The 21155-nt window shown below is 38.8% G+C and overlaps 1 protein-coding gene across 2 annotated transcripts; it reads left to right on the plus strand.

The window, feature by feature from the left end:
• The first annotated feature begins 1973 nt into the window (after positions 1-1973).
• Positions 1974-19838, plus strand: LOC128019415 (uncharacterized). 2 transcript variants are annotated; one of them, XR_008185148.1, is made up of 2 exons: positions 1974-2610; positions 19375-19838. XR_008185148.1 is itself a non-coding variant. In XM_052605378.1 (2 exons), exons 1-2 carry the CDS (start codon positions 5408-5410, stop codon positions 19463-19465), a joined length of 3855 nt encoding a protein of 1284 aa, XP_052461338.1. In that variant the 5' UTR covers positions 4679-5407; the 3' UTR covers positions 19466-19838. The 2 variants fall into 2 exon arrangements, 1 of the variants encoding a protein (XP_052461338.1); XM_052605378.1 differs by lacking the exon at positions 1974-2610 and adding an exon at positions 4679-9171.
• Positions 19839-21155: the final 1317 nt, after the last annotated feature.

Consider the following 21155-nt stretch of genomic DNA (forward strand, 5'->3'; position numbering starts at 1 on the left):
AGTGGCATCACTGGATAGCCAGTGGGGGAAATCTGTCCTTAAAAGCAGAAATGCTGGGCGTATAATTGATTCTGCCCGTATTGCAGTAAGTTAAAAAGTTCATATTTCATACATTATTGTGAAGTGAAACCGAAAGGCCATGTTTTTGACATACTAAATATCATACTAATATGATCTGGCCTTTACAAACATATTTACATACATCTTATTTCATACATGGAAGAATCCATCTTTACTTATACATTTTGTTAAAGAGTTACAAAATTGTATTCTGTGTCAAGTATTAAGTAAGTCATGATGGCAATGGCAGAAACTACCAGTACCTCTGGCCTTACCTTATATTGATGATCGATTGTATACAGTTCAAGAGTAATGTGTCTTCTAAAATAATCTTAATGAAACAGGTTATGGCTCATTTTCTTGCATTGTTTTTCATTAAATGAAATTTATTTAACAGTACTGATGTTTCTAATAGATCAGTGGGTGTACTGTAACTAATCAATGTGTGTAATAACTAATGCAGTTTAATAACTGCTTTTGTTCATTTCAGGTGCAGAAACTTGAGGCTGTTGGATACAAGCCAATTTTATTTATTGGGAAACAGGACAAAAGGGCTTCAAATAAGTGGGTGGCAGATATTATCACGCATCTGCACCCCACTCCTGTCACCAAAGTGTTTTTGGAGAAGATGTGGAGGGCTTATGAGTTTATCTTAACAAAAGGTAAGAGTAATGTTTTTGTTTAGAATACATGTATATTTCTTTGTTACTATGTACATATTAAATTTGTATTTTAGCAGCCGGAGAGCGTCGCCGCGGAGCAGCTGGAGAGCCTCACCAAGCAGTCTGAAACTGTATTTGTTCTCAATCTTGTTCCTGTGTCTTGCTCGCTCACTCCAACCTCTCTCTGTCCTCCTTCCTCTGCTACTTCTACAACTGTTCTTCCCTCACTTTCTTCCCCTCTTCCACCTCCACTGTGGCAGAGGAAAAGAAGGTTAAACACCTTTATCACGTCAAACTCTACCACCCCTGTCTCTCCTCCATATCCATCTGCCTCTTCCATTTCCAAGCCTTTGAGTCAGGAGGTGCCACTGGTAAAGAACAGGTAACTTTTTGCATGGTACAACTTACTCCACACTATTAATAAAATTGCTCCTAGTCAAAGCTGACTTCATCTAAATTGGATTCATTCAGCTAACCAGGACATTGATAGCCCGTTCACAGTATTTTGTTATTTACATAGTTATTTAGCTCTGTGTTAGTGGCCAATGTCCAAGGGCGTTGGGAAACCAATCCTGTACATTTTGCTTGATTGACAAAAACAGGAACAAATTCACTTTGACACGAATGGAAAAGACTGCATATCTCCTCACATGTGAATTTATAAATATGGGCTTGTGTGATTCAGCTACAAAGCATGATGGCATTCGTGGCTTAAAAAACTTGTCTTTTCATTATTTCAGGTTGTCAAAAATGTAGTAGGCAGAAGGTTTTCCTTTTTGATAAAATAACTGGGGAACGAATAAATGAGGTAAAATGTCTTATTAGGCCATGTGCTGGCCTTTCAAAGGTAATATCCAGTGATTGCTTAAACAGTTAAAGTAATTATTACTTGTGTTTGTTTGTGTTTGTGTAGGGGAAAGCTGAATTGAAAGTTCACTGGTTGCACTGTGTGGTAAGTCATGTTTTATTTCCTAGTTAATTCCATTTCAATGCAATGGATTAGTCCATTCCATGACCCAATACAATGTTGCCAAATTAACTGCTGTCTTGCAAGCAGCATGGAAGTTCATGTCAGTGAATCCAGTGTTGTGGAAAGTAATGCATTGCAATATTGCATTACTCTCTAAAAAAGTAACTCATTGCGTTACTTAGTTACTGTAGCCCAGTGCTAAAAAATTTCAGTTATCTAAGTGCTAAATAATTTAGATTAATTAAGGTTCATAATTATACATTAGAACTAAAGAAATTATCTTAAAGATATAAAAAAATTGAATTTAGAAGTAAGCTCAAGAAACAAATTTATTGTAGTTCATTTCCATTCTATTAATTTAGGGTAAGTGAAAGGGATTATGGGAGTTGTATTTTTGTTATACAATTGTTTGTTTTAAGTATGTGTTTAAATTTATTTTAAGGGTTTTGTTTAAAGAATTTCATTGGTAAAGTGAAATGTGTAATGTAACAGGTAATATTTTGATGTTTGGTAGTAAAAAAATTAATAATAATATATGACGTTTGGTATGCATGGAATGACGTGAGGTGAAAGGTGAACAACCGGAAAAAAAAGGAGGAAGAGAGACGATATAGCGGAGCAGAAGTTGCTTCGAGAAATCGCTCCGTGTTTTAGTGTTTGGACATTAAAATAGAACGTGACAAACGTTGTATAGTTTCCAGTTGGACTTTGGCTGTGTTTGTGCACACAGTCGGACTGAATTGTGAACTTGAAAACCGAACATTTTGTAGTTATTGAAGTTTTGCCAAAGCTAACATTTCGCCGCCGAGAGGAAGTCTGCCGTGTGAGTGATTTCCAGTCCATGGACATCGCGTGTGAGAGACTTGCCTGCCTGTGACGGTGCGGTTATTCGACGGACGAACTTCATTTGGGATTAAGGTATCTTAAATTTGTTTTTTTCCTTGCTCCAAAGGGAGTGAAGGGGTCATTTTGTTTATTGGCCACGCCGAACACAAGCAACGCTCCAGGCCTGCAACGGTTAATTGTTATATTTTAGCTCTTTTGCCGGCTAGGACTGGGGTGGGTGAATCACGTGTAGTGTGTGTGAGCGTGGGCCTGCGTGAATGTTTCATGTTAATGTGTTATGTACCAGAGGGGTTACCAGGATGTCATGTTTGGGGGGGCATTTGGCTTGTTTGGGGGGGCAACATAGACAACTGAAAATATCGGCACAAGAATTTCAATTATGATATGATTAGCAGAGGCAACATAACTTTTTTTTAAATATAGTTTTATTTTTTTATTTATTATTAGTGGTGCTTGCCATAGGCAAATATTATTATTATTTTATGGGGGGTTGGAGTCTGTATGGGTTTGGTCTCCCTCAGGGGTGGGTGATATAATAAAAATAATTTTTTTTCAGAAATACCATGATTTTATCATATTTGTCATGTTGGTTTTTCTATTTTGCAAGCTGTTTGAGCATCACAGCCAAACTAATTTCCCTATTATAAAGCCTTTTAAGGTAACAAAATATGAAAGAGTGTGGCAGATATTTAGGCCAAAGTGCATGGATTAAAATCTTTGTCATTATTTTATCTTTGTTATTAAAAAATGATAACAAAGATACACATTACAAATACAGATATTATACAAATAAAGTGCTTCATTTTCAGGTACAAGGGGTGTATTTAGTAGGAGCATTAAAAAAATTTAATGAACAAATATAAAAATAAAAACTATATACATTGATTCCTATTAAAGCAACTGAATTAAAGTTTTTCAGTCACGAGTATAGAGTACTGATTTTTCTCTGTGTGTTTGTTGTTTCATTAACATACAATTCACCCAAAAATTTAAATAGTGAAGAAAAAAAATCAGAATGAGTTTCATTCTTCTACTAAATAAACTCTATTTTGAAGAAGGTGGAAAACCAAACAGTTGCTGATTCACAGTGACTTCCACAGTAATGTTCCCCCTACTATAAAAGTCAATGTGGACCAGCAACTGTTTGGCTATCCTAATTTTTCAAAATATCTTATTTTGCTTTCAGCACAAGAAAGAAGTTAATATAGGTTTTGGACAACATGTGAGTGTATATACAATGACAGAAATAAAATTTTAGGGTGACCTATCCTTTTAATTCACACGGCAGCATGTAGCCTACTGTCCCTTTAAGACCTGCGCGCCTTCTAATATTCAGATATGCATCTGTTTCTTTCAGTTGTTTACTTTCATTTTAAACATATGAGTGTATACATAAACCTTGTGTGTTTTGACAGTATTAGCACAAAACATAACTTAGTAATCAGGCTCAGTTCGAAGGGCTTTTTCGTTTTCGGGCCGCACTTTGTGCTCAGAAAGACCGCACATCAGAAAAGGACACGAACGAATTAAACGTTTAAATAACCAGTAAGGATTTAAACAGATGCAAAAAAAATGTGAATGAGTTAACTGTGATGTTAATGTATGTCCGAGTATATTAATCCCGCTGGGCCAGAACTGCAGCTGATAGAATGTGCGCAGCACACAATGCATCGATATTTTTTTCGAAAGCAGATTGTAGAGACATTTTTATCGCCCACAACCAAAACTATCAACATCCTACCCTCGGCAGAAATCGAGGAAAAAATCAGGCTGTTCAGCTGTCAATGCACTTCGATCCCATACGCTGTTTTGGGGTGGCAAATCTAATTTTTTTTGCCACCCTTCTGGACACGCCACTGCTTTAAAGCTCTGCCAGGTAAACATTTCAATTAGCGTTCTGTTCTCACATGATGCGCTTTTTCTGAGCGCGTACCCCCGAAGCGCGCACTGTCAAACAGCGCCAAACTGGATTTTTGTTGGATCAGACCAATCTGCAAGCTATGGAAAAATATGCACAAAACAATCCACTTTTAAATTTTAATTTATCATCAGAGGGACAGATCATTTCTCAGGGGAGGCAGGGCTTATCCTAGGGGAGGCATTGCCTCCCCCAGCCTCCCCCTAGACACGCCCCTGTTATGTACTGTATTTTAGCTTACTGTTAAATGTTAGCTAAAGTGAGGCTAATGTAGCCTACAAGTTTCTAAGCTCTTACTACATTTTGAGGTTATTGAAGTACGAGTAACATTTTGATTTCTTTTACATTTTGAGGATAATTCAAACTTGAGGTTTGAGGTGATTTAATTTTATTCAATAAGTGAGTATTTGTTGAATACTTTTCTTCATTTATACATATTGTGTATTATTTGTTATTTTATTTTTTGTTTATTGTGAGAATTCATTCTTTTGGTGAATTTAATATTTTATTTATTCAGTAAACCCTATTTTTATTTAATATTTTAATAACTGAGTCCTGAGTATTTTTTTTTAGTGAAAGATATCATTAGGTAATGGATTTAATATGTAAATAATATTTCATGTGAATATAGTTTAAGTCATTTACACAAAAGTAAGTACACAGGGTTGTGGTTTAAAAGTGTATTAGTTATTCAAAGCACATGTAAAGTTACACAAACAGACAGTTAAACAGGTTGTCAGCAAAGATTCTATATATTACATACATTTTACTGGGATTAAGTTAAGAACCCAGGAACGCCCTTTAGTACCAGGAGATAGGCCTAGGGGGCGCTACACAAATTGGAGGCACCGCTGGGATCCTTTGCTGTAACTTCCTTCCTGTTAACGTTGCTGATGCTCCAGAGAGTGCTAATTTGAACTTACATTGCTCTCTTTGATCTGGATAAAAAAAATGGAATTAGGAAACAGTTCTGCTTTGCAACAAGAGCTGCTGGATTGGTGTAACGATGCATTGGTTCAGCCCGATCATGCATTACTGTTGTTGGATGTTCCAGCTAATGCTGCCATAGCCTTTATTGAGAGCACAATTGAAACTGTGAAAATATTTGGCAGAGTACGTGTACGTTCTTCGAAAGAAGGTCCGTCTAAAACAAGTTTGCTGGTGCTGTGTGAATGTCGTGAAAAGATTGATCCTTCTCGAGTCCCTACTGAGGTATTACCTAGGGATGGAGATCCTCCATGGAAGATTGTGGTTGTCAGAGACAAAGAGTCAGGTCCTGATGATTTTTCAGCAAAGCTCAGAAAACTTCTACAAGATGAAGGCAAATCCATGACTGATGTTCAAGCTTTGTTTTCCCCTTTTCCCACTAGTTCTCCTGAAGCAGTGATTCGTGCAGTTGGTGAGCTCCTGGAAAAGACAACTAAGCATTCTAGTGATTCCACTGCTTACAAGCGACTGCGTGTTTTCTCAGGGGTGGTGCCTACCCCGGCGGGAGAGGAAACTATGGAGAATTGGATAGAGCAAGCTAAGTTGATGATAGCAGAAAGTGATTGCGCTGAAAAAGAGAAGCGTAAGCGCATTGTGGAAAACTTAAAGGGTCCTGCCCTTGAGATTATCAAGGCAGTTAGATTGTCTAATGGTGATGCTAGTGCATCTGAGTACCTTGTTGCCCTTGAAAGTGTTTTTGGGACTTCAGAATCCGGTGAAGATTTGTATTTTGCGTTCAGACTTCTTCGCCAGAACTCCGGTGAAGCACTGTCTGAGTTTCTCCGTCGAATGGAGAAGTCATTGACCAAAGTAGTTCAGAGAGGTGGACTACAACCTGCACAAGTTGACCGGGTGAGAATTGAGCAACTTCTTCGTGGTGCTGTTGAGTCCGACTTGATGTTGCTGAAGTTACGGCTGAGAGAGAGAAAAGAGTCCCCGCCTACTTTCTTGAAACTTCTGAACGAGATTCGGGAGGAGGAGGAAAATGAAGCCGCACGGTGTAAGCTTGATGCAACAGTGAAACCGGTGATCCCAAAAGCGCAGCCACCACCAAAACCCACTGAGATTCAAGCATTGAAAGCTGAGGTCAAGGAGCTGCGTGCCAAGCTGGAAGAGTCACGCAAGGCACCAGAATCACCTGAAGCCCCAAAACAGAAAGAAAAGATGACTTCTGAGAGTGCTGAAGCACGAATAGACCCTGAAGTACAGAGCTTGAAGACTCAAGTCCAGCAACTGCAAAAACAGCTGTCTGTAATGAAAGTAGAGGGCAGTGCAACCCCGAAAAGAACGACATTTCAGCGGCAAGCTGTGAGCTCTTATGAGAGAAACAGGCCCTCAGTCAGCCGTGATGATTTCTTTTGTTACCGATGTGGTGGCGATGGGCACATTGCCAGCCAGTGTCAAGAATCAGAAAACCCCCCGGAAGTGATCAGAAAGCTGCTCCGTGCACTAAAGAGAGCCAAGGGTGGGAAGAGTGAGTCGATTCCACATCCGACTGTGAGCAGAGATGCACACTGCAAGAAGAGCCATGTTCGTAAACCTGCTCAAAGTAACCTTCCTAGTGGTTTGGTAGGTCCCGCCTCCACTATTTGTGTTAAGATCAATGGCCATTCATGTAATGCCTTATTGGACAGTGGATCTCAAGTCACAATAATATTTGACAAGTGGCAAAAGAAATACTTGCCCAATGTTCCCATCCACCCCATCACTGGTCTTTCAATATGGGGTTTGAGCTCCTCCAGCTACCCATATCAAGGCTACATAGTAGTAGATGTGGAGTTTCCAGCCACACTTACAGGAGTGAGTGAGTCTATCTCTGTGTTAGCATTAGTTTGTCCCGAGTCAAGTGGCCCAGACCATGTTCCTGTCATCATTGGGACGAATGCCAACTTATTCCATCGTTTAGCTGCTCTTTGCAAAGATGCTGACATTCCAGACTCACAGGCTCACGCTTTCAGGATTTTGCCACAGACAAAACCAGTGAAACTCTCCCAAAGCCAAGAGGTGGATGTGGAAGAGCCGAAGGGGGAAGTAAAATGGATGGGTCCGGGTCCTCTATCTGTCCCTGCCAGAGGTGAACGATATGTCGTCTGCAAAGTTGGATGCAAGGAGCCCTTAGAAAAAGACATAGTCATGGTTGAAACACCTCTTTCTGTGACCCTACCTGCTGGAGTGCTCATTCAGCCGGTGGTGCTAACATCATCTGAGCTAAATGTCAACAGTTTCGAAGTACTGCTGAGAAATGAGACATTGAGAGAAGTCACTATGTTGCCTGGAACTGTTCTTGCTCATGTGTATCCCACTGACACAGTTATGATGGCTCAGAGACCTAAATCTACCTCCAAGGTCCTTGATGAGACATTGTTTGATTTTGGTGAATCTCCGATTCCAGAGGTTTGGAGAAAAAGACTGCGTCAGAAACTGTCCCAAAGAGGTAATGCATTCTCTCTTGATGAGTGGGATGTGGGTCTCGCCAAGGGTGTGGAGCACCACATAAGACTCAGTGACCCCAGACCATTTAGAGAAAGATCCAGACGCATAGCCCCAGCGGATATAGATGACATACGCCGCCATCTAAAAGATCTGCTGGCAGCAGGCATCATCAAAGAATCCAGAAGTCCTTATGCGTCACCAATAGTAATTGTCCGAAAGAAGAACGGAAGTGTTCGCATGTGCATTGATTATCGCACCTTGAACAACAGAACAATCCCTGACCAGTACACCACTCCGCGGATTGACGATGCCTTGGATTGCCTGTCCGGCAGTCGTTGGTTTTCTGTGCTAGACCTTCGGAGTGGGTACTATCAGATACCTATGGCTGAAGAAGACAGGGAAAAAACAGCTTTCATATGTCCCCTGGGGTTCTATGAATTTCAACGGATGCCCCAAGGCATAACTGGAGCCCCAGCAACCTTTCAACGGTTGATGGAGAGAGCTGTGGGTGATATGCATCTGCTCCAGGTGATTGTCTATTTAGATGACATCATTGTATTCGGACGAACCTTAGAGGAGCATGAAGACAGACTACTGAAAGTGCTTGACAGACTTGAAGAGTGTGGTCTGAAGATATCACTTGACAAGTGCCAGTTTTGTCAGCCACAAGTAAGGTATGTTGGGCATATAGTTTCTGCACTAGGAATAGCCACCGATCCTGAGAAAGTGAGTGCTGTCAAGAACTGGAAGTTGCCTACAGATCTGAGATCTTTAAGATCGTTTCTCGGATTCTGCGGATACTACCGAAGGTTTGTTAAGAACTACTCGGCCATAGTTCGACCACTCACTGAGCTCACAAAGGGCTATCCTCCTAAAAACAGGCGCAAGGCTGCTCAAGAGAAGAAGCATTATTTCAAAGAGGGAGAGCCTTTTGGGGAGCGCTGGGACGAAGAGTGCACCAAGGCATTTCATAACATCATTCACTGCCTCACTCATGCCCCAGTGCTAGCATTTGCTGACCCATCAAAACCATATGTACTCCATGTAGATGCAAGTCTGAATGGTTTAGGCGCTGTTCTCAATCAAGAATATCCTGATGGTCTGAGGCCTGTTGCTTTTGCAAGCCGCAAACTCAGTGTCCCTGAGCAGCGATATCCTATTCATCAATTGGAATTTCTTGCATTGAAATGGGCAATCGTGGACAAGTTTCATGATTATCTTTATGGGGCTAAGTTCACAGTGAGAACAGATAATAGCCCGCTCACATACGTCCTAACAACGGCAAAGCTCAATGGGTTAGTTACTTTTACATTACTTTTTATTTGCCTTACTTTTTTCACCTGGGCATGTTTGTTTGTTTGTTTTTAATAACAACAAAAAATATATATTTTGTCAAATGTTTAAGGCCCTTTCACACCAAACATGAAATTAATAAGCCTCAGGCAGAAGGAAATGCATATCCATTCCTGTACAGTGAAGGGGCGTAAATGTGAGTAAATGTTCACATTTAGTCTAGATCAGGGGTGGCAAACCCTGGTCCTGGATATCCACAGTCCTGCGGAGTTCAGCTCCAACCCTAATCAAACACACCTGAACAAGATCATCAAGGTCTGAAAGGTTGCTAGAAAGCTACAGGCAGGTGAGTTTTTATGAGGGTTGGAGCTAAACTCTGCAGGACTGAGAGCTACAACAACCATCATGTTAACACAGCGCACACATTACCTCTTTAGCACTTTATTTCTCTCAACATTAGGACAGGAGAGCTGTCAGTCAATAAATGTGAAAAAGTAACTTAGATTTTTTTTGTCATAAGCTCCCAGAACTTGGCAGTAAATAATCCTCTGAGGTAGCCTGTAGAAAAACTGGTGTGAGGTCGACGGTCAGTACTCTGATTTAAATAGCGATGAGCTAGAGGCATTGGGAAGAGCTAGATCTGCAATCCTGAGGAACAGACAGAAAAAACAAATAAAGGGATTGGTACAGGTGCCATTCACATAAAAAAAGAGTTATAGTATGTAAAGTGTGTTTGTGTGTACGCTCTTGTATACATGGTTGTATACAAGGACACAAATGTGTGTAATGACATGGGTATTACAATATAAACATGGTTTATGAGGACACACTAAACAGTGTTTTTTTTTTTTTTAATTAAAAAATGCTGACAGTTTCCTGTGATGGGTAGGTTTAAGCCAGGCACACACTTAAGGATTGTAAGGCTTGTTATGACTGTAATTTAATACTTACGACTGATCATGCCCAAGTGTGTCAACTCATAGCCAGTTGCGTTTAGTCAGTGTTTACAGTCGCATTTAAATTACTTGTTAAATGTGCTTTATTCAAAGAAAACTGTCTCTGTGTGTTGAACTCAGAATGTTTCGGCTAGTTGTTAAGTGTGCCCCTGGCTATAGAGGCAGAATATACAGTTTGCTAATGTAGAATATACAGTTTGTACAGTGTAAAAACATTACGCCTATAAAATGTCCCCACAATTCACAAAAACAAATCACTACCCTTATCCAGAGATGGTAGAACTGCCAAATCTGCTTGGAACACAATATGATAACATGTTGAAATTTGTAAACTTATTCTGCCTCTGCACGTCAGAAGTAGCCACTTTTCAACTAATCCAAGAGTGTTTTTTCTCCTAACAAATAGGAGATTTTCCTCAACCCACTAATATAACTTAATCCCTCAGTTTATCAGAAACAATTTGAAATCACTAAATTTTTAAGTACATTGCTTTCAGTGTACAAGAACTGTATGGAAAATTGTAATATTAAAAGTAACTAGTAACACTAGTAAAATATAGCTGCAAGCAGCAATAACGGGGCCAAGCACTACAGAAGCAAGCTTCAGACGAACGGCAGGAATGAGTAATTAAGACAGTTTTAAGATTATTTTAGGCAAAATGGCTTGAAAACAATAAACACAACAACTAGTAATAGGATTTATTGGCTTATCACGTGTAACCAATAGGTGGCGCTGTTACCAAATTAGTTTGAAATGGTCAGTGTGAGGTGACGATGACACATACAAAGTTTTTTGCAAATATGTCAAAGCTTTGCAGAGATACAGCCTCAAATGCATTTTGGAACCCTTCCAGCTGATTCGTTGATGCGCTAAATGAGAACCGTTTCGTATATTGACACGAAATCCATAACATTTTGCCAGAATGGTCTGAAGATGATCCATGTCAAATTTGGTGAAAATCGGACTAACGGTCTAGGAGGAGTTCGAAAAAGTAGGTTTTCAACATTAATCAAAATGGCGGACAGGAAGTTCAGCCAAATAAGGAAAACTTGGTATCTATGTTCTCGGCCTGACCCAAGGAATCTATTAAGATCAGCGTCATGTCAATAGCCAGATCTTTTCAAAAGTTATTAGCCTTTATGTAAATTGAGTTATAACTTGACCACTAGGTGTTTCAAAATATTTTGAGTACCTTCAGGGGATGTTGTTGTTGGCACATTCTGAGTTTCGTAATATTACACAAATGCATTTGTTTAGTATAGCATTTTATTTCACAAAACTGTATTGAAGTCAATGGGAATTTCATGTTTTGTTCTATTATAGCGCCACCAAGAGGCTCAGTCCAACCATTTGTTTTATGTGTCCTCAGAGTGAGCCCATACATATGTGTGTCAATTTTGGTGAAAATATCTCAATTCACTTCAGAGTTATAGACATTTACATGAAAAAGCATGTAAAAAATGACTGACTCTTGACTTTGATTGAATATTACTACCCCTTACTATCAATATTTTGGCATTTGGGCATTGGCGTATAGCTATCGACCTATGTTTCCGAACTTCTGATGGTGGTTTCGTCTCGATCAGACAAGCGATTTCAAAGATATAGCCAAATGTTTTTTAAGCGCTAAATCACAACGCTACACAAACCGTAAGGCAAAACCTAGCATGTTTGGTATCGTAGGACTCGGTAAGGTTTCAGGAGTCCAATTTAATGAGTCTGGTGAAAATAAGTCGACCACACCCAAAGTTATAAGCATTTTAAAAAAGAAGATCACCACTAGGTGGCGCTGTTTCGAAACTTCTCACGCTCCTTCAGGACATTGTGCTGATGACCCATACCAAGTTTCGTAACAATCCGTTGATGTGTTCTTAAAATACAGCATTTTAGCACAAAATTCAAAATGGCCGACAGTCAAAATGGCCAAAATGGTAAAATTGGATATCAGTCGACTTGGCATGTAGCCCTGAATCTAACAAGACAAATGTTATGATTTTTGGACAAACTGTTCAAAAGTTATAAGCAAAAATAGCAATTTTTCATATCTCTGGACCAGTAGGTGGCGCTGCGCGGAAACACAGCATGTAGCCTCAGGTCATGCTTGTTATGACATGTACCAAGTTTGGTCAGAATAGAATAAATCGTTGCATAGATACAGCCTTACGACTGTTTTTGCAAGCGTTACGTAAAATTTGTTTGAGCGTTTATCGAAAACGGTTTGACGAATCAATTTGATTTGCATAACTTTTGGTCAGCACTGACTGAAGATGATCTGGTTCAATTTTCGTGTGAATCGGACAAACCGTCTAGGACGAGTTCGAAAAAGTAGGTTTTTAAAAAAATTCAAAATGGCGGCCACATTTCTATGACGGAAAATGATTTGCTATGGTGCAATCGAATCGGCATGAGCTCAGATATCAGATGAAAAAAGAATTTTGATGATTGGCCTTACGGTCAAAAAGTTATTAACAAAATTAAAGTGAAATTTTGGACAGTTGGTGGCGCTAGAGGGAATGTCTTAGACACACCAAAATTGGTGTACTTAATGTTGGCACTGTCCTCTATAAGAATGTCAAACCATTACAACTTTCCCGCATTCGGTTCTATGGGCTGCCATAGACCCCCAGTCGGAAGAATAATAATAATAAATATAGCTGCAAGCAGCAATAACGGGGCCAAGCACTACAGAAGCAAGCTTCAGACGAATGGCAGGAATGAGTAATTAAGACAGTTTTAAGATTATTTTAGGCAAAATGGCTTAAAAACAATGAACACAACAACTAGTAATAGGATTTATTGGCTTATCACATGTAACCAATAGGTGGCGCTGTTACCAAATTAGTTTGGAATGGTCAGTGTGAGGTGACGATGACACATACAAAGTTTGGTGCAAATATGTCAAAGCTTTGCAGAGATACAGCCTCAAATGAATGTTGGCATCATTCCAGCAAATTCGTTGATGCGCTAAATGAGAACCGTTTCGTATATCGACATGAAATCCATAACATTTTGCCAGCATGGTCTGAAGATGATCCACGTCCAATTTGGTGAAAATCTGATTAACGGTCTAGGAGGAGTTCGAAAAAGTAGGTTTTCAACATTAATCAAAATGGCGGACAGGAAGTTCAGCCAAATAAGGAAAACTTGATATCTATGTTCTCGGCTTGACCCAAGGAATCTATTAAGATCAGCGTCATGTCAATAGCCAGATCTTTTCAAAAGTTATTAGCCTTTATGTAAATTGAGTTATAACTTTTGACCACTAGGTGGCTCTGTTTCAAAATATTTTGAGTACCTTCAGGGGATGATGTTGTTGGCACATTCTGAGTTGTGGAATATAACACCAATGCATTTGTTTAGTATAGCCTTTTATTTCACAAAACTGTATTGAAGTCAATGGGAATTTCATGTTTTGTTCTATTATAGCGCCACCAAGAGGCTCAGTCCCACCATTTCTTTTATGTGTCATCAGAGTGAGCCCATACATATGCGTGTCAATTTTGGTGAAAATATCTCAATTCACTTCAGAGTTATAGACATTTACATGAAAAAACACGTAAAAATTGACTGACTCTTGACTTTGATTGAATATTACTACCCCTTACTATCAATATTTTTGCATTTGGGCATTGGCGTATAGCTATCGACCTATGTTTCCGAACTTCTGACGGTGGTTTCGTCTCGATCAGACAAGCGGTTTCGAAGATATAGCCAAATGTTTTTTAAGCGCTAAATCACAACGCTACACAAACCGTAAGGCAAAACCTAGCATGTTTGGTATTGTAGGACTCTGTAAGGTTTCAGGAGTCCAATTTGATGAGTCTGGTGAAAATACGTCGACCACACCCAAAGTTATAAGCATTTAAAAATAGAAGATCACCACTAGGTGGCGCTGTTTCGAAACTTCTCATACTCCTTCAGGACATTGTGCTGATGACCCATACCATGTTTCGTAACAATCCGTTGATGTGTTCAGAAAATACAGCATTTTAGCACAAAATTCAAAATGGCCGACAGTCAAAATGGCCGAAATGGTCAAATTGGATATCAGTCGACTCGGCATGTTGCCCTGAATCTAACAAGACCAATGTTATGATTTTTGGACAAACTGTTCAGAAGTTATAAGCAAAAATAGCAGTTTTTCATATCTCCGGATCAGTAGGTGGCGCTGCGCCCAATCACAGCATGTTGCCTCAGGTCATGCTTGTTATGACATGTACCAAGTTTGGTCTGAATAGGATAAGTCGTTGCCGAGATACAGCCTTACGACTGTTTTTGTAAGCACTACATAAAATTTGTTAGAGCGTTTATCGAAAACGGTTTGACGAATCAATTTGATTTGCATAACTTTTGGTCAGCACTGCCTGAGGATGATATGGTTTAATTTTCGTGTGAATCGGACAAACCGTCTAGGACGAGTTTGAAAAAGTAGGTTTTTAAAGAAATTCAAAATGGCGGTCATATTTCTATGACGGAAATGACTTCGTAGGGTGCAATCGAATCGGCATGAGCTCAGAAATCAGAGGAAAAAAGAATTTCGTTGATTGGCCTTAGGGTTAAAAAGTTATTAACAAAATTAAAGTGAAATTTTGGACAGTTGGTGGCGCTAGAGGGATTGACTTAGACACACCAAAATTGGTGTACTTAATGTTGGCACTGTCCTCTATCAGAATGTCAAACCATTACAACTTTCCCGCATTCGGTTCTATGGGCTGCCATAGACGCCCAGTCGGAAGAATAATAATAATAATAATAAATATAGCTGCAAGCAGCAATAACGGGGCCAAGCACTACAGAAGAAAGCTTCAGACGAACGGCAGGAATGAGCAATTAAGACAGTTTTAAGATGATTTTAGGCAAAATGGCTTGAAAACAATAAACACAACAACTAGTAATAGGATATATTGGCTTATCACGTGTAAACAAAAGGTGGGGCTGTTGCCAAATTATTTTGGAATGGTCAGTGTGAGGTGATGATGACACATACAAAGTTTGGTGCAAATATGTCAAAGCTTTGCAGAGATACAGCCTCAAATGTATTTTGGCACCCTTCTAGCAGCTTCATTGATGTGCTAAATGAGAACCGTTTCGTATATCGACATGAAATCCATAACATTTTGCCAGCATGGTCTGAAGAATGTCCATGTCAAATTTGGTTAAAATCGGACAAACGGTCTAGGAGGAGTTCGAAAAAGTAGGTTTTCAACATTAATCAAAATGGCGGACAGGAAGTTCAGCCAAATAAGGAAAACTTGGTATATATGTTCTCGGCTTGACCCAAGGAATCTATTAAGATCAGTGACATGTCAATAGCCAGATCTTTTCAAAAGTTATTAGCCTTTATGTAAATTCAGTTATAACTTTTGACCACTAGGTGGCGCTGTTTCGAAATATTTTGAGTACCTTCAGGGGATGGTGTTGTTGGCACATTCTGAGTTTCGGAATATAACACCAATGCATTTGTTTAGTATAGCCTTTTATTTCACATAAGTGTATTGAAGTCAATGGGAATTCCATGTTTTGTTGTATTATAGCGCCACCAAGAGGCTCAGTCCCACCATTTTTTTTAATGCGTCATCAGAGTGAGCCCATACATATGCGTGTCAATTTTGGTGAAAATATCTCAATTCACTTCAGAGTTATAGACATTTACGTGAAAAAACACGTAAAAAACGACTGACTCTTGACTTTGATTGAATATTACTACCCCTTACTATCAATATTTTTGCATTTGGGCATTAGCGTATAGCTATCGACCTATGTTTCCGAACTTCTGACGGTGGTTTCGTCTCGATCAGACAAGCGGTTTCGAAGATATAGCCAAATGTTTTTTAAGCGCTAAATCACAACGCTACACAAACCGTAAGGCAAAACCTAGCATGTTTGGTATCGTAGGACTCGGTAAGGTTTCAGGAGTCCAATTTGATGAGTCTCGTGAAAATAAGTCGACCACACCCAAAGTTATAAGCATTTAAAAAAAGAAGATCACCACTAGGTGGCACTGTTTCGAAACTTCTCATGCTCCTTCAGGACATTGTGCTGATGACCCATACCATGTTTCGTAACAATCCGTTGATGCGTTCTGAAAATACAGCATTTTAGCACAAAATTCAAAATGGCCGACAGTCAAAATGGCCGAAATGGTAAAATTGGATATCAGTTGACTCGGCATGTTGCCCTGAATCTAACAAGACCAAATTTATGATTTTTGGACAAACTGTTTAGAAGTTATAAGCAAAAATAGCAATTTTTCATATCTCTGGACCAGTAGGTGGCGCTGCACCAAAACGCAGCAAGTAGCCTCAGGTTATGCTTTTCATGATATGGACCAGGTTTGGTCTGAATACGATAAATCGTTGCAGAGATACAGCCTTACGACTGTTTTTGTAAGCTTTACGTAAAATTTGTTTGAGCGTTTATCGAAAACAGTTTCACGAATCAATTTGATTTGCATAACTTTTGGTCAGCACTGCCTGAAGATGATCTGGTTCAATTTTCGTGTGAATCGGACAAACCGTCTAGGACGAGTTCGAAAAAGTAGGTTTTTTTAAAAATTCAAAATGGCGGCCATATTTCTATGACGGAAAATGACTCGATAGGATGCATTCAAATTGGCATGAGCTCAGAAATCAGAGGAAAAAAGATTTTTGTTGATTGGCCTTACGGTCAAAAAGTTATTAACAAAATAAAAGTGAAACTTTGGACAGTTGGTGGCGCTAGAGGGAATGTCTTAGACACACCAAAATTGGTGTACTTAATGTTGGCACTGTCCTCTATCAGAATGTCAAACCAAAACAACTTTCCCGCATTCGGTTCTATGGGCTGCCATAGACTCCCAGTCGGAAGAATAATAATAATAAATATAGCTGCAAGCAGCAATTACGGGGCCAAGCACTCCAACGGCAAATGTAGGAGCTAAGCATGGCATGAAGCATCACACCAAATACATTAATGAGCAATAACAGTAATTTTGGAATTATTGTAATTGAAATGGCAAAAAAAAATCATAATACCACCTCTAGTAGCATGATTACTTGGCTTATAAAGTTTGAACAATAGGTGGCACTGTTATGAAATCAATTTGGTGTACTCTGTTTGACTTTTCAATGACACACACAAAGTTTGGTGTTAATATGCCACAGCATTCCAGAGATGCAGCCTCAAGTGTCATTTTGTCATTGTGTTTCAACTTCGTCGCTTTGGTATGCGAAAACGGTTTTGTCTATCGACACAAAATCCATAACTTTGTGTCAACATAGTCTGAAGATCATCTGATTCGAATTTGGTGAAAATTGGACCTACGGTTCATGAGAAGTTCGAAAAAGTATGTTTTCAACATAAATCAAAATGGCGGACCGGAAGTTCAGCTTACCGTGGTATATTTGGTATCTATGTTATCGGCATAAGCCAGGGAATATTTTGAGCCCAGTTTCCTTCAAATAGGCTAATGCATTAAAAAGTTATTAGCATTTTAAAAAGTGTAATTACTCATGGTTAATGAATGGTTTATTACTCTTGACCAATAGGTGGCGCTGTTACCAAATTTATGTGGCATGGTCAGTGTGAGGTGGCGATGACACATACAAAGTTTGGTGCAAATATGTCAAAGTGTTGCAGAGATACAGCCTCAAATGCATTTTGGCACCCTTCCAGCAAATTCGTTGATGCGCTAAATGAGAACCGTTACGTATATCGACACAAAATCCATAACTTTTTGCCAGCATGGTCTGAAGATGATGCACGTCAAATTTGGTGAAAATTGGGCTAACGGTCTAGGAGGAGTTCGAAAAAGTAGGTTTTCAACATTAAGCAAAATGGCGGACAGGAAGTAAGGCCAATTTTCACATTATTGGTATCAATACTCTCGGCATGACCCACAGAATATAGCGAGACCAATTTAATTTTAATAGACTAATTTATTCAAAAGTTATTAGCATTTATGTGATATTTCATTATAACTATTGGCCACAAGGTGGCGCTGCCACCAAACTTTTTGAGTACCTTCAGGGCATGGAGCCGAATATTTTTGTAATTATTTGCGAAACGATACGATGCTGCGTTCAAAAAATACAGCATTTTAAAATATAATTCAAAATGGCCGACGCCTAAAATGGCCGACACAGGAAAATTGGATATCATTCGACTCGACATGACTCACTGAATCTAAAGAGACCAGTTGTGTGATTTTTGGCCAAACCATTTAGAAGTTATAAGCCAAAATATGCATTTTTCATATCTCCTGACCACTAGGTGGCGCTGTGTCGAAACACTGCAGGTCGTCTCAGTTCATGCTTGTTATAACACACACCAAGTTTGGCCACAATATGCCAAACCGTTGCCGAGATATAGCCTCACGTGCATTTTTGCGTGCTTTTCGTCAAATTTGTTTACGTGTCATTCGACAACGGTTGGACGAATCAACTTGAATTCCATAACTTTTTGCCGGCCTGGTCTGAAGATGATCTGAGACAATTTTCGTGGCAATCGGACTAACCGTCTAGGACGAGTTCGAAAAAGTAGGTTTTTCGAATAATTGAAAATAACGAAAAAACTAAACCTTGCGATTTTTGAATTTCGGGATTCATTCGACTTGGCTTGAGCCAAGGATTCAGAGGAAAAAAGAATTTCCATTTTCTGGCTTACGGTTCAAAAGTTATTAGCATATAAACATTGAAAGTTTGGACAAGTGGTGGCGCTAGAGAGTTGGAGTTAGAGACTTCAAATTTGCTATAGTTAATGTTGGGACTGTCCTCTATCAGTGTGCCAAATTATACAACTTTCCCGCAATCGGTTCTATGGGCTGCCATAGACTTGCGGCGGAAGAAGAAGAAGAAGAAGAAGAAGCAGAATAATAATAACGCCAACGATTACAATAGGTGCCTACGCACCTTCGGTGCTTGGCCCCTAATAATAAGAACGCCAACAAAAACAATAGGTGCCTCGCACCTTCGGTGCTTGGCCCCTAATAAGAACGCCAACAAAAACAAGAGGGTCCTACGCACCTTCGGTGCTTGGCCCCTAATAATAATAAGAACGCCAACAAAAACAAGAGGGTCCTACGCACCTTCGGTGCTTGGCCCCTAATAAAGCTGCCAGACCTTGTACTTGAGAAAAAAGAGATGTAATGTTATAGAAGTATAAAACTGTGTAAAATGAAAATATGCCAGACATTAATCATAAACCTGACAGTGATCTTGATTTTTGCTCTGTGTTCTAATAACATTATGTGCACTTATGATGTTTTACAGTGGCAAAACCTGGGATGACACATGGGAGCCTGCGAGTGAATTCCAACACATTGTGCCAAAGTCCCCACATCCCAACCAGCTTTCAGCATGACAACATGGTCACCATAGACACCTGGACTCATCAAGCACCCTTCAATGCAGTTTATTTTTGAGTGTTTTTTCCTGCTGTTTGTTCTTCAGTAAAGTTTTTGCACAGTACCCAGTCTCTTTTAGTGTTTAGTCTCTTACAGTTGTCTTTTTACAGTTGTCTTCTTGCGAGATCTTAAGTTTCTTGTCCGTGAGCATAAGCTCATAAATACCAAATAATACTCCAAAAGCTACTAAATTGTCACTCAAGTTTTGTAGTCATATTTGAAGTGTTTGATTACAATAATAGATATGAATTACTTTATTATTTATAGTCATAATTGTAATTGCCAATTTATTATAAGTTTCTTGCATTTAGTCTAGTTATTTTTTTTTTTTGGGGGGGGGGGGCTTCTTTAAAGGGAAGAAAATAATATGTTTCCTGATGGCAGACTTGTATCTCCTGTTTTGTAAAAAAAGAGTGAAAGGCTTTAAAACGTTTTTTATTTAAAGCCTGTTGGGTCACATACCTGCAAATGTTACATAAGTATTTTATGTTTAATAGATTAACATACCTCTTATAAAAAATTACTGCATGCTAGAATAACTATGACAGTAATTTTCATTTTGTAATAAAAAATGAAATATTTTGATATATTGAATTATTTAATTCACATACAGTGCACAGCTGCAAAAATTATTTAATATTAGTTACCCTCTGCTTCATGCTATGGAAACCAGTGGACTTAAAAAATGTTTCACTGTAATCTGTTTCAGTGAATTTTATATTTATATATAAATTATATAATAATTATTTTTAATATTCTACTACATAGTAAAGAAACAAAAGGGCCCTGTAGACCTGCCAATCACATGTAATTCCATGATACCCGCAAGTCAACTCAATGAGAAGGACTAGAACGGAATGGGATATAGCTACGGCAACTGGACATGCGCACATCAATATTCCGTCATTTAATATTTATTTAATTAATTTAATAACTGTATTTGCAGTATTGTAATGGTAAGTTTAGGGTTGGGGTAGGGGTTGGTGTTAATAAAACACAATTTGATAAGTAACAAGTTTATTTCACCGTTATTTACCCTGAAATAACGCTGCATCACTTCCGGCCGTAGCTGTACTGTAATTACCATATATGGACAAGTATGACGTGACACAGCTCTAACAGGACACGCTGTGATTGGAGTAACTTTAAGGCCAAAATAAAAAGCGATTAATGTTGCAAACTATGTTTTGTTATCTTTATTACGTAAGTCATACTGTCATTTATCAATGAGGTATTGCTATGTTAAAAGAAATTACCCTTTTACAGAGATCCTAAACCTAACCCTAGTGTAATTTCAATGAACTACAATTTACTGCGCCATTGTTTTCCATTCCATTGATAGAATTACAGAGGCGTATGGGTAATGCAGTTTAAAAACATTTAGTAATTAAATTAAATAAATACAATCTTTAATGAGCAAAGGGGCATCAAAATATGTTCAGTGTATAAACCTCTATGACATATTTGAGAGTCAGAATGAAATTTGGTATTGTACTGTGAGCACTTTTTAAAATGCTTTTATAACGCCTTTCCATGCATGTCAGAAATCTCTGTTCAACATCATTTAGTAAACATAGCATAAATAGTTGTTCTACCAATTTTCTCTTCGATATGCTTACCAGATTTTGAGTTACAGCCATTTGAAAT

This window comes from Carassius gibelio, chromosome A9 (assembly GCF_023724105.1).
Source record: "Carassius gibelio isolate Cgi1373 ecotype wild population from Czech Republic chromosome A9, carGib1.2-hapl.c, whole genome shotgun sequence".
NCBI lineage: Eukaryota > Metazoa > Chordata > Actinopteri > Cypriniformes > Cyprinidae > Carassius > Carassius gibelio.